The 13,957-nt window shown below is 54.0% G+C and overlaps 1 protein-coding gene across 2 annotated transcripts in view; it reads left to right on the top strand.

Annotated features, from left to right (window-relative positions):
- Window positions 1-13,365, top strand: part of ADCY8 (adenylate cyclase 8) — a 155,751-nt gene extending 142,386 nt beyond the window's left edge. For both annotated transcript variants that reach the window (XM_016215999.2, XM_087825204.1), the window contains 4 exons: window positions 3,498-3,644; window positions 8,821-8,913; window positions 10,020-10,134; window positions 12,835-13,365. In XM_016215999.2, coding sequence (XP_016071485.2) covers window positions 3,498-3,644; window positions 8,821-8,913; window positions 10,020-10,134; window positions 12,835-13,322 — 843 coding nt within the window. In that variant the 3' untranslated portion in view covers window positions 13,323-13,365. The remainder of the gene's footprint in view (window positions 1-3,497; window positions 3,645-8,820; window positions 8,914-10,019; window positions 10,135-12,834) is intronic.
- Window positions 13,366-13,957: the final 592 nt, after the last annotated feature.

The following is a 13,957-nucleotide window of genomic DNA, read 5'->3' as shown; positions in this document are numbered from 1 at the left end:
TTTTAAGCAGAAAATAGAAATACAGGTGTCATGGGCTAATTGTGTCCCCACAAATCATATTTTGAAGTTCTAACCCCAGTATCTCTGGACGCAACTGTGGAGATAGGATCTTTAAAGAGGCAACTGAGTTAAAATGAGGTCATTAGGGTGGGTCCTAATCCAGTATGACTGGTGTCCTTATAAGAAGGGGAAATTAGGACACTGACACGCACAGAAGAAAACCATGTGAAGGCGCAGGGAGAAGACCATGTACAAGGCGAGAAGAGAGGCCTCAGAAGGAGCCAGCGCTGCCAACACCTTGAGCCTAGACTTCCAGTCTCCAGGATTAGGAGAAGATAGATTTCTGTTGTTTGAACCCAGTTGGTAGCATTTGTTAGGACGGCCTGAGAAAACTCACACGAAAGGTAATAAACAGATGTTTTTTCTCCCAATCGCAGCCCTTTGGAGGAGGCGGTTCTGTGAGTTGCTTATGCAGGTCCTCTGACCCATGAAGCAGAGTCGAGCTCCTCCCGTGTTCAAAGCCAAGGTGAACAGCTCGCCTCAGAGCCGCTCCTTGGCTCCAATCCGTGCGCCTCCCCCCAACCAAGCCCAGTCCGGCCGTGCTCGGGTCGGCGAGGGCTAGGGAAGGCACCTGCTCAGGTTCATCCACAGCGAAAAGCTCAAGACCGACGGATCGGGACAGAGGGACAGCTCTCTGAGACCGACGGCACGAAAGGCGGAGAAGGCGAGCCCAGATGTGCAGCCCGGGAAGGCCCCGGGGGTCTTCTAACCGCTGATAGCTGTGTGCACCCAAACAATGACTGACTCCCCGTCTCATTCTCCTTATCTGTAAAGTGGGGGTGATAAGCGCACCCGCTCCACTGGGTTTTTGCAGGGACTCAATCACTGGGTTCACGTGGAAGCAGCCTGTGAGCTTTCACGTCTCCTACACAGGCAAGGGGGCCACTAACTCAACAAACAGCCCTGCGCCTCTACCCTGCCCCAGACCCGGCACAGGGCAGGCACTATGCTGCAGGCATCCCCAAAATACCAGCTGGGTGACTTGAACGTACTGAGGTGAGCGGCATGGAGCCCCTGCCCTCGAAGAGCCCACCCAGGGAGGAGGAGATGGAGACGAAGGCGCTGATGCGGGGCGAGGGCTGTGGTGGAGGGTTGCTCAGGGGGCGGCCACAGCACAGGGCTCCGCTGTGGGTCTGGGAAGGGGAATGGAAGGCATGGCACCTAAGTGGTGACTGAAGGCAGGAAACAAGAGTTAGCCTGGTCAGGGAAGCTGGCTGCAGGAAGGAAGGACATGCCCCGTCAAGGGACAGCCGGTGAGAATGAAAGCACTGGAGTGTGAAACAGAAAGTATGTGCCTTGAGACACGGATTCGAGTACAGGCAATTTGCTCAGAGGTGGTCCCGGGAAACCCAGGTAGGCAGGAGAGCGTTATCAGACTAGTTACCTCTTCGGGTGACTTGAGCTTAATCCTACTGGGAAGTTTGAGGAAACAGTGTCAAAAGCATACCTCAAAGTTGTGTGGCCCAAGGGGTGAAGGAGCTGGGGACTGTAGCCAGTTCTCATCAGTCATTGAGTGAGCGGCTCCTGGGAGGCATTAATTTCCCGGAGCTCTCTGCCCAATGCCCACGCGAACAGAGTGCCCTCTAGTGGCCCCCGTGCAAGGACACGCAGGGGCTGCACCTTGACTGGGCAAGAACACCTGCGGCTGCAGCAGCTGCTGCAACGTGCACACAGAAGTGCAAAGGCTGTGATGTTTCTGGAGCACAAGGTTTAATACGGGGAATAAATTGCAGGCAAGGAGGCTGAAGAGCTGGGGGGAGACGAGGGCATGAATATATGAATATATGTCGTCCACTGTTTGAGCTTTCTCCTGAGGGCAATGGTGCGCCACTGGTGGGTCTTAAGAACGGGAGAAGTGTGGTCAGTCTGGTGTCTCTAAAAGGTCCCTTTGGCTGCCACGTGGAACACGCCTTTGGGCCGGACAAGACTGGAGTCAGGGAGCCTATCACCGGGAAAGGAGGGGAAAGGGAAGGACCTGAACAAAGCCACGACGGGAGGGTTAGAAAAAAGTATTGAGGAGACAAAAAGAGCCCCAGCGGGATTTGGGAATTTATTGAACCCGGAGATGATGGGAAAGGAGTCAGGGATGACTGAGCGCTTCTAGCTTCGGAGACTTGGCAACGTGGGTGCCACAAACTGAGCTGGAGATAAAGGAGCAGGAGCAGGTTCGGGTGGGGAGGCCGCTCAGGTGCAGCCCTGAAGATGCGAGCAGTGTGAGGCCCTCCAGCGCGGACACAGAGCTTCGGAGCCCGGGGAGCGCGGACTTGGTGAAAGGCAGGGAGCGAGCAAGGTGGCCCCAGTAAAGGTGCGACACCCAACCACGCAGAGAGTCGAGGACGGAACCACGGCGATCGCCAGTATTTGAGGTGGAAGATAAGCACAAAGGGAAAAACCATGGAAGGGGCCAGACACCAGAAAAACAAATGTCGTGTCCCCAAAGCAAAGAAAGCGAAGACACGCGACCTCGGGAGGGCACCACACCAGCAGCCTGCCCCGCGTCCGCGAAGAGGTGAACAGCCTGACCTGTGCCAGGGTCGTCCGCCTCATCTGACACGTGAGTGAACATTGACAGGGAGGAACCAGGCCCGGGAGGAAACTAGCTTCAGAAGTTTGGACGAAGACGGAGAGAGACTGGCCGGTGGCCACAGTGCCTTCAGGATCCAGGGCGCACTGAATTTTCCTTCCAGGGGACACTTAGAGGAGGAGACGATGGTGGCAGAGAAGAGGCAGAAGGAATGAGAAAGAGCCCGGCCGGGCGTGGCTCAGCGGTTGAGCGTCGACCTAGGATCCAGGTGATCGGGGTTCGACTCCCGGTCAGGGCACATGCCCGGCTTGCGGGCTCGATCAATGACTCTCATCATTGATGTTTCTCTCTCTCTCTCTCTTCTTTCCTCTCTCTGAAATCAATAAAGACATATTTTTTAAAAAAAAGAAAAGAAATGAGAAAGAAAAGGGTCACTGTTGGGGGGACGGGAAGGGGGCCAAGAGGGCGGGCTAAGTGTTGCCCTTCAGCAGGATAAAGGTGTTGTCTGCGGTGGAAGCAGAGGAGCTGAAAATCAATGAGTGTGACCAATGGGTGAGTGCGGGAGCACCGAGCCTCCAGTTTCTCACTGAGAGACACGGCCACCCACCCAGAGGGACCACGTGAGGGTGAGGGTGAGGCTAAGGAGGGTGAGGGTTTGGCCACTGAGGACGGCCGAAAAGGGGGCTGAGGACAGGGCAGGGGCAGTCAGAATGCAGAGCCCCGCGGAGGCCCGAGACCGTGAGCTCGGTGGTCCCGGCCCACGCGGCGGGACGCGCGGCTACGGCGTTGGCTCCACGGTGTCCTCTCCGCGGTCACCGTGCTTGGGCGCAGCAGCGCGGGCTTGGGGAGCATCCTTGCAGAACCTCGCCTCTGATGACTGTTTCTGGCTCCCCCCCCGTGTCCCTCTGCCCAGGAGCTGTATTCTCAGTCCTACGATGCCGTCGGGGTGATGTTCGCCTCCATCCCGGGGTTCGCCGACTTCTACTCTCAGACCGAGATGAACAACCAAGGAGTGGAGTGCCTGCGCCTGCTGAACGAGATCATCGCTGACTTCGATGAGGTAAACCGAGGCCTCGGACCGACGGTCACAGCGGCCAATGTTACTCACTGTAGCCGTGGCCAGTCTCCCCACTTACGGAACCCAGGCCGAGTTATAAACACAAACACTTATCCTCTGATGTAATTATCATAATTGCCATGTGAGATAAATGCCGTCGTTTCTCCCTGGGGGGATCAAGAACACAAGCCTCGGCAGTTAGGTAACTTCCCCAATGTCACACAGCTAGCAAATGGCACAACCATGGTTGATCGGAGGCCACTGCTACTCAGGCCCCAGGGTCACAGAGACTGGGCTCTGATGGGGACATTTCTCCATCTGCTCAACGTGCCAAAGATAAAGCCGTCAGTTAGCGCTTAGTCTGAGACCTGAACACAAAGATAAACACTCTAGACAGTACTTTCTTCTCTCAGCCTCCCGAGTCCACAGCGCAGGTAACGTGGAGGGGGGAGGGGTAACGTAAATGCTGCACTTTATTTACATTAATAGACTTGGGCCAGAGTGGCCTTTCTCCTTCCCATCCCCCAGCCTGAAGACAGGCCCCAGGGCCCACTGACCTGCCTCAACCTGAGGAGGGAAGTAAATGATTAACTGAGAAAACGCTGGGGAAGAAGCCACGCAAAGATGCGGGTTCAGCTGAAGTCTGGCCTCAGCCTGACCCCCGAGGAGCTCGGGGGTATAAGTGGGACCACGGAGTTGCTTTCCATTGAGGCCGGGGGGCCAGGCTTTTGTGCCCTTGTGTAGGTGAGCCCATGGGAGTGCATAACCTCCCAGCATTTCCAGCAAGGAGGCTGCCGCTGGCCTGGACGATTCTCCAAAAAAGCATACGGCCATGCATCGCCAGCAGCCAGCCCCCTGGCATTCGGCAGGATGGCCCCATAAAGCAGGTCTGGGTGGGGCACCAACATCACCTCCTACATCACCGGGACAATGTCCTCTCTCGGTCCCCACATTCCACCTTGCCTCTGAGTCCCATGGATTCCTTCTTCCTAGTCTTGCTTTGGGCCATATTATTTCTCACCTGGACACCAGTCATCTCCTAACTGCTGTCCTTCCTGTATCTCACTATCAGCAAAGACCAAGAGCAGGAGTATTTTGTCACATCCCTTTGAAACCCAAAATCTTTCAGCAGCCCCCCTTTGTCAACTCCTCAGGTCACCTGAGGCTTTGCACTTACTGTCCCTGTACCCTCTCCAGCCTTACCTCCCACTACCTGCCACCAGCCTGCCGCCCAGCACTGCCTAGCTACTTACAGGCCATCAAGCCCATCTAGCTATTCCACACACAGATCCTTCTGCCCAGGAATTATTCCCTCCTCACCACACCATCCTCCCTCCCGAGACTCCACAGCCAGTGGAAAACCCAACAGTCATTTAACAGTCCATTTAAACACCATCTCTACTTGTGACGCCTCTTTTAATGCCTCCCCGGCCAAGTAAATATTGTCCCTCCTTTTTCAGTGAAAAGCTTATACTCCAGAAACCCTTCCATCACAGAGCCTGAAACCCTTCAGTGCACAGACGGTCCCCCCCACACTAGCCACTTAGTCTTGAGTCCAACACCCATCGCATTAATCTCTATAGGTGTTTACCACATGTTGCCATTTTCAGTATACCACATTTTGTTGTTATTTATCCTTCACACCAAACCCACAGGTCAAGAATCATTAACCTTCATTTTATAAATGAGAAAGTTGAGCCTCAGAAGCACCAAGAGTGTCCAGGGTCACACACCACTAAATGGTATTACAGGATTTGAACCCAGGTCTGCCATACTGTTTTGGTTTTCAGTCATTGTGTTGCATTGTTTCCCATTTAAGTGGTATTTCATGGCTCTAGAATTGTGGTCATAAACTCAACAATGGCCATTTCAGTTGTCCTAGGGATGGGGTGGGGGTCAAGGTAAGTGACACAGTCACTCTTGCCTTCCGTGGTTTCGCACACTAGGGAGAGGCAGAGTGGCCACAAGTTGTCCTTACACGAGGAGTCAGTGGTAAGTGCACTCGAACAGATGGCCTTGCAATGTGGGGAGTGGAGGGCAACTCCATGGCAACAGCACTTTTATTCCCATTCTCCACTCCCGGCCACAAGCTCATGAAGAGAGAAACTATACTCTCAGGGATCCTGGGACGTCCCCAGGGCCTAGCACTGTCCCTAGAACATAAGGCATGATCCTAACAGATGCCTTATCAGTTAATCACATAATGGGAGACAGAAACAAGCAGGCAAATAGTGAGGTGGTGATGGATTGGTATAGTCCAAAACATACTCTCAAGTAAAAAAAATAAAAATAGCGCCATTAACAATAATCTAAAGGTTGCAACATTAGGCTCTGTTGTATTTTAAACTCTACAGCACCCCATCTCCTGAAAGGGCTCACTAGCATGTTTTTAAATTGTAAAAAATAAATTTAAACTAAATGCGCACCTCTGTGCCCTAAATTGTGAACACCCTGGAGGCTTCCAGAAAACTGAGACGGAGGACAGCGCCCCTGGTGGCAGAGATGGGTGTTTGCAGAGGGAAGCTGGCGAGGCTCAGAGGGAATCGGTCCAGGGGGCTGTCATCTTCAGAACTGGGGCTTTGGGAGAGGGGAAGCGAAGGGGGAAGGAAGTAGGAGAGAAAGGGTAGAGAAGAAGAAGAGAATGCACCCCTGGCTTGCCAGCCCCAAGCACCGTCCGCCCTCGCTGGGTCACCCGGACATGCCCTCTTTCCTTGGGCCAAGAGCAGCCCCCTCGATTCTGCCCTGGCTGAGCTCCAGCCAGACCCCTGGGGGCTCACTTTAGTAGCCGCTCTGCTCCTCTTGCTGACACAGCTACCTCAGGAACCTGAGCGCACGCACGGCGCTGTCTGGGCTCCGAGGAAGGCAGGACATCACACTGGGCACACGCGCCAAGGCTGGGTTCGCGGCAGTGCCCGTCCCTCGCCCCACAGCCCTCCCCGGGCGAAGGCTGGAGAGTCCTTCGCATGCATCCCCCTGCTCCCTGCAGACTAGTGAATTAATCAAGGGGCGATTAGGAGCCACTATGCCCACAGACGCTTTTAGCTGTAGAGTAGATAAATCTGCTGCATGGATATTGAATGAAATAATGAAGACTCTCGCTGCCCCTAATCGACTTCGGAGGAGGAGGCAGCTTTGCCTGGGCCTGGAATTGGCCCTCAGCCAAGTAGTTCTGAAGAGAAGGGAGGAGGGAAGAGCCTGCTCCCCTCAGGAGGCTGGGAAAATGGGGTGGTAAGGAGGCAGGGGAGGGAGGTGGGCAGCCGAAGGCATGCCAGGGTCTCCGAGCTGCAGAATTAACAGCCACAGGAAGGGCTGCTCAGAGACCAAAGCTGCTTGGAGGCGTCTGAGGGCACCTGTCAGACATGATCTCAGGTTGAGGACTGGCACTGCCCCAGCCCCTTCCTGCCCTGGACGCACCTGGCAGACGCTCAGCCAGGGCAGAGCTCAGGGCAGTGGCTTCTCTTTATCTCAGGAAACAAAAGCAACGAACAAAGGCTGCCTCCGCTGTGAATCAAGCTGCACGCTCGCGGGTGCGCACACACACCCCCCGAAGCAAATCACAGAAGCACCTGCCTGTGTTTTCCGTGTTTCCCGGAACAGATTCCCTGGAGCTGGAATGTTCCAAGTTTCTTAGCTCCTGCTTAATTTTGAGAGGATGCCTGTAGCAAAATGGTCTATAGACGACCCGCTGCCCACCCCCACCCCCAGGATGGCATGAGCCCCCGAGGACATTACAATCTTAAAGGGAGGCAAAGAGTTGGAGAAACAGAAGTTACATCTAAATAGCTGCCAACAACAGGAAATAAGAGGCCAGAGTTTAGACTCGGGAGCAGGAGGTCTGCGTTTGGAACTTGGCTCCCACACTCAGGGCCGGCCTCGTGGGTGCGTGGCCTGTGCAGTGGAGGCAGATGGTCAGGCGGAATCGGATATCTCCAAAGGTGGAGCCAAGGAGCTTCTGACAGATTAGATGTGGGTTGTGAGGTTTCATCCAGAACACCTGGAAAATGGAGACCCCATTAATCAAGATGGCAGGTGGGCAAAGAAGACCGAGGCACGGCTTTGGGACTGGCCAATGAGAGAGGCCTGTGAGACCTGCAGTGGGGTTGGCTTAGCGACCGGGTAGGTCAGGAAGGACACGTACATTTGGGACTCTTCCGAAAAGGGACTGTGTTGAAAGCCGTGAGGTGTGATGAGATCTCAAGGGAGTGAGCTGAATGGATCCTTAGCCCATCGGCAGCTTTTGACCCAGGTGACTGCGCCTTCCTCTGGGGGCACCTTCTTTCCCCCTTGGCTTCTGCTAACTCGTGTCTGTATTTCCACTTTACTGTCACCTCTCCAACAGTCTCTTTTGCTAGTTTCTTCTAGTCTTCCTTATCTTACAGCGTAGGTGGCCCCAGGGATGGGATGTTGTATTCCATTTTAGATGGGGTGGTCAGCAAACCCCACGGAATGACATTTGAGGAAAGACCTGAAGGAGGTGAGGGATGAGCAGTCTCCCTCTGAGGGAAGACAGTCCCACCAGGGGGAAAGCAAATGCAAAGGTCCTGAGGCAGAAGCAGGCCTGGCTCGTAAGGATCAGCAAGGAGGTGGCTGGAACGGAGTGAGCAAAGGAGACCGGGCATGGCAGGGAGGGCTCATCACAGTGGAGACTCTCACGCTGACCCTGAGTGGAACGGGAAGCCACAGGAGGGTTTCGCACACTTGAGTGGGATCTCTTGGCTTCCATGCTGGGCATGTGGGTAAGGGCAGGAGCTGGTAAGTTATGGCAATACAGTAACAAGGTAAAGGCTACCAGTGGCTTAGACCAGGGAGCTGGCAGAGCAGGATTCCAAATACATGTTGAAAATAAAGCCAAAAAGATGTGTTCATGGATTGTGGAATATTTGTAATTTCTTCTTCAAATTAGTAAGGTAACTTCATCTGTTTTGAAGATCCATTGAAACAGACCTATCCTTACAAAGTATCTGGTCACAGCCATCCTGGCATCTGGCACTTAGCAAGTGCTCAATAAATATATGTTGGCTCTCTAAATGCATGGTTTGCAGAGAGAAACATAACTGCCTGGAGGATGCTGAGCCAGCCAGAGGTCATCTTTAATGTGAGCCAGGGGACTATTTTCAGGAACCCTGGGCTTCTGGGGGAACACACACCAGGACTAACACCCTTGCCTGGTCCTTTTCAGCTGCTTGGTGAAGACCGGTTTCAAGACATTGAAAAGATCAAGACCATCGGCAGCACCTACATGGCTGTCTCAGGCCTGTCACCTGAAAAGCAGGTAAGGAAACTCTGTGGACTCAGCCACAACCTATGGCAGGGGCCTCACTGTTGTCACATTGCCGAGGGTAGTGAGGCCACCACCAGCAGGAGGCTTCGGGGTGGTTAGGGAGAAATCTGGTGAACTGGCTGTTCTGGCCGTGTGATGCCCTTGAGCTGAGAAGAGTCCACTGGGTGGGCCACTGCTTCACGACAGGGAACCCTCTCGGCTTCCCTGAACCTCACTGTTCGCTTGATGAACAGAGTCGGGGACAAGAAGTCCCCTGATTATGGTTCAGTTGTGGGTGCTACTAATTCCCTATCCTAGCCTGTTTTCCCATTCCTGCTTTTGTTTTCTCCTCCAAAAGTAACACGTAATAATAATAATAATAGCAACAACAACAATAATAGCCCCTGCTCTTTTGAGTGCGAAGCATGCATGTTAAATCAGATTTTATGGGAACACAGCCACACTCACTGTTCGTACTTTGCCTGTGGCTTTTTTTAAGCTGCAATGGCAGAGTCGAGTAGTCATGCCAGAAATACAGCCCACAAAGCCTGAAATATGTGCTGCCTGGCCCTTTACTGAACCTGTTTGCCAGCCTCGGCTGTGTCAGGACATAGAGTTCAACCCCACCCACTCCCTGTGAGGTCGGCAGGGCAAGTGCACTCAGCCCCATTTTATAGATGAGAAAACTGAGGTTCAGAGAGGCACAGAGGCTACTCTGCACTTCCCTCGGGCGTCTGGTGAGCAAAGCGCTTCAAAGGAAATAGACACAGTTCCTAGATTGGAAATGCTACACATATGTACATAGGAGCATGTGTACATACACATGCACACGCACACACACCAGTGAGCCCAGTCAGGAATTCAGGATCCACCAACCTGAATAGACAGGTGTAGGCATGGGAAAGGATTACTTGATCCACACATATTTCACTCTTAAGAAACAGTGGCCTATGTTCCTGGACACTGATGCCCTGAATGTGCAGGGAGTCCCACGCCCGGCTGTTTCCTTCTAAGGGACGTGCGGGGTGGGAGTGGGCGGTAGACATAGGGCAGGGCCCTGCTACCAGAGTGTTCACGTTTGCCACAGAGAATGAGCTCCTCTCTCACGTCTGCTGCAGCAATGTGAAGATAAGTGGGGACACCTGTGTGCCCTGGCCGACTTCTCTCTCGCCCTGACTGAAAGCATACAGGAAATCAACAAGCATTCGTTCAACAATTTTGAACTCCGGATTGGTGAGTAGCAGCAATTGGTGGCAATTGGGGGCCCCTCTGAGCTGCCTGGCCTTGTGCCATCAGGCCCTCTCAGCCCTGGGCATCGAGCCAGGGAAGCTTTTTCCTCCAAAACGCAGCAGGCTTCATGTGACCTTACCAAGGACAGGGACAGGGTCAGCTCAGACCTCTCTGGCTGCCTCTCACGAAGATGCAGAAGGCCAGGGAAGGACACCCGCCTGTGTGCAGAACCACAAAGCAAACGCCTGACTGCAGCTACCTCTCTCCCCACCTCCTGTCCAGTGTCCCGCCCACACAGGCCCTGCCCAGAGAGGTAGCAGACTATCCATCACTCCATTCTGACTTCTGTCACCCACGCTGGCGGGTAGTGTACTGGTCTAGCCCTTCTGGATTATGCCTTCAGGCAAAAGCAGGACTCTGCTCCTGGGGATTTCAGAGATGGGCCGGCAGAGAGCCTGGCGCACTGTACTCGGCCACATGGCTTCCCCTTCTCTTGAGATTACAGACACCCTTGTGCAGAGCAACAACACCATGGCAGGCATGGCAATGGGAATGATCACCCTTCATCCTTTGTATAACACTCCTGTTTCTTCAGCATCTCTGCTGAGCCTCAAGGGCCTCTTGAAGCCCCAGGAAGCCCCTGCTCGAGTCCACATTCCCATTTCACAGATGCATAAACTCAGGCCCAGAGAAGGGGAGTGACTGACTTAAGATCACACAGCCAAGAAGTGGCCCTGGCAGAATCCTGGATTTCCTGAGACCAGTGACATCCTGGCTGCCAGGGTGCAAATCTAAAGCAATCTTTGCTGCAATTCTTGCAAGAGATCCCTCTGGCTGCTGTGCCGTTTTACTGTATTTGGATCTCCCTCAGCAGCTTTCAAGAGAAAGAGGTTAAAAAATACCAATATCTGACTTGTCAGATCTAAGGAACTTTGTTCATTGCACTGAAAGAAATTTTATGTTATGCTTCTGATCTACGGATGGGATATTTAAGGCCTTTTCAAACATCTGCCGTTGACTTTGTGTCCTTTCTGAAAAAATTGGCTACAGAATGGGAGCAGGAATGCAAAGCAGAGCTCTAGCCCAGAAGGAAAGGGTCTCCTACATAAATTCGGGAAAGGTCGCTGAGGTCAAGACCAACCCCTGGTGTGACACATGATTCTGCTGACATAGTTTGGGGTTAGAAAATTATTTTCCCAACTGGATTGGGCATCTCAGTTTGAGTTGAGAGCCCGCTGTGTGTGACCAGCTCTATGAGTTTGGGCGAGTCATTTAAACCCAGATTGTCGGTTTCCTCAGGTGTAAACCTGGCGGCATAGGGTCACCTTCCCCTGCCTACCGCACAGCAGCCACGTGAGAAGCACATGGTAGTGGCGGTAAGGATGCTCTCAGACCTCTGGAGGGTTTGCCATCACTGTGATTCCAGCATCTGCAAGGCCCAGTTCTCAGGCTGCACAGCCGGCCGTGTCTTATGTCCGCCTGTGTGTTGGGGAGGGGGCCTGCTCTCCTCTCTGCCTAGAACGATGGAACCCAGATGTCCGCGTGGCCTGGGCCATCGGTGTCTTCAGATCTCTGCCCAGAAAGGCCTGTCCTACCCACCCTTCTCCAAAACGCCCCCTGTATTTCTCTGTCCCTTTCACCTGACTGGCTTTTCTTTAGAGACTTTAGCATTCTTTGATGTTATATTACATTTGTATTATGTCCTGTCTGCCGCTTAGAAGATAAGCTGCAGGAGGGCCAGCGCTGTCCTCTTTCCCATCAGACCCCAGTGTACCCAGCAGGTGCCTCGTCAGTGTTTGCGGCACGAATGAGAAATCTGTCTGAAGGAGACGTACATGCCCCCTAACACGTCTAGTGAAATGCTACCATTCCTGGAACAGAGGCAACTTCCTAAATGAGGGGGAACTGAAACTGTCTTAAGCATTGTCCAAATGAACTGTAGGGTTGGAAGGAAATAAGCAGAGAGAAAGGCGGGGACAAAGGCACATAGCGGGGACATGGCCGGAGGGGTGGGGGACTCTCACCGTCCAGGATGGACACAGAGCAGCCGAGGGCCAGGGTGCTGGCGAGTGAGGCTGCCTCGCTGGGCCACAGCCAGACCTGAGCGCCCTGGCCGGTGACACTGAGGAGCGCGGTGGCATCCCCAAGGCGCAAGGAGCCCGGCAGGTGTGGGAGCGGGTTGTGCCTTCATCACATGTGCATCAGCGTCCCTCTGGCCCCCAGGAGCGTGGAGGGTGGTCTGCAGGAGGTCAAGGAGGCAGACGGGGAGGCCCATTCGGAGGCTGTGACCGAGGCCCGAGGGAATGATGCCCAGGACGGGGACTAACGCAGAGGAGGCTCTCAGCACTGACAGCGGGGGCGGGAGGGGTCCCCAGTGCCCCACGGGCCGAGATAAGCCAACGTCCCTGTGAAGTACGAACCCTTTTCTCTCCAGCACCACTGCTGTCAGGTACCATGCCAACGGCTTTGCTTATATCACCTCCTTCCATCTTCCTTTTATTATTCCCACTTCACAAATGGAAAAGTGAGGCCCAGATGGGTTATGTAGTGATGAAGGTCACACGCCTAATAAGGGACAGAGCAGGATCAGGGCCTGGAACTTACCGGCAGAAGCCACTGCCTCCCTGGTCACTACCCCGGGCAGCCGCAGCCCCCACGGGGAGCGCCCTCCTCTCATCTCTTGCCCCTTTTGTTCCCTCACAGGCATCAGCCACGGCTCGGTGGTAGCCGGCGTCATTGGCGCTAAGAAACCACAGTACGACATCTGGGGCAAAACCGTGAACCTGGCCAGCCGGATGGACAGCACCGGGCTCAGCGGCAGGATCCAGGTCCCGGAGGAGACCTATCTCATCCTGAAGGACCAGGGCTTCGCCTTCGACTACCGCGGGGAGATCTACGTGAAGGGCATCAGTGAGCAGGAGGGGAAGCTCAAAACGTACTTTCTCCTGGGGAGAGTGCAGCCCAACCCGCTGATCCTGCCCCCGCGGAGGCTGCCGGGCCAGTACTCCCTGGCCGCCGTGGTCCTGGGCCTTGTCCAGTCCCTCAACAGGCAACGGCAGAAGCAGCTGCTCACCGAGAACAACACCACGGGCATCATCAAGGGCCACTACAACCGGCGGACTTTGTTGACGCCCAGCGGGTCAGAGCCTGGGACCCAAGCCGAGGGCACCGACAAGTCCGATTTGCCATAAAAGCATTTTCTTTGTGTTTCTTTTTTTGTATTTCTTTTATATATAAAATAAATATACTAATAAAAATGTTTAATTTTTTTTAGAACGAGGATGGTTTCATTGGTCTTTGGATGCACTAGATTGAAGACACGATTTGCGTAGCTCTCCCGTCACCAGCGCTGATGGGTCGCCTCTTATGTAGGTTCATTGAGAAGCAAAAATAAGACCCAATTCCCGACCTTCAGAGGTTTTCACAACTGAGCGTGAGAGTAGGACACGTAGACAGACCGGACACAACGGCATAAGTAACAACCAGCAGGGGGCGCCGGCTAGACTTGGGGCGCCAGCTCCCCGCCTGCAGAGCATTCCCAGGGCCACAGCAAGCCCTGCAGACCCAGGTCTCAGGCTGCCTCTGGGTGCAGTGAGAATGGAGGGTGCTGGGTACTCCCTTCCTTCCCTGGCATTTTTATTCAGACCCCCAGGCTTTCCTTACAGTCTGGCTCCCGGGCCCTGCAGCATCTCCAAGTGAGAGTGCAGCTCTAGACTAGCTGTGAGCTCCAAACAACTGAACCGATGTTTTATTGATGAGTTACCAGGGGGCAGGGTGCCCGCAGAGCACCCCGAGCCTATTTGAATTATTAATTTCCTATCAGCCG

This window comes from Miniopterus natalensis, chromosome 16 (assembly GCF_054644295.1).
Source record: "Miniopterus natalensis isolate mMinNat1 chromosome 16, mMinNat1.hap1, whole genome shotgun sequence".
Lineage (NCBI taxonomy): Eukaryota > Metazoa > Chordata > Mammalia > Chiroptera > Miniopteridae > Miniopterus > Miniopterus natalensis.
This window is presented reverse-complemented; position numbering and strand designations above follow the sequence as displayed.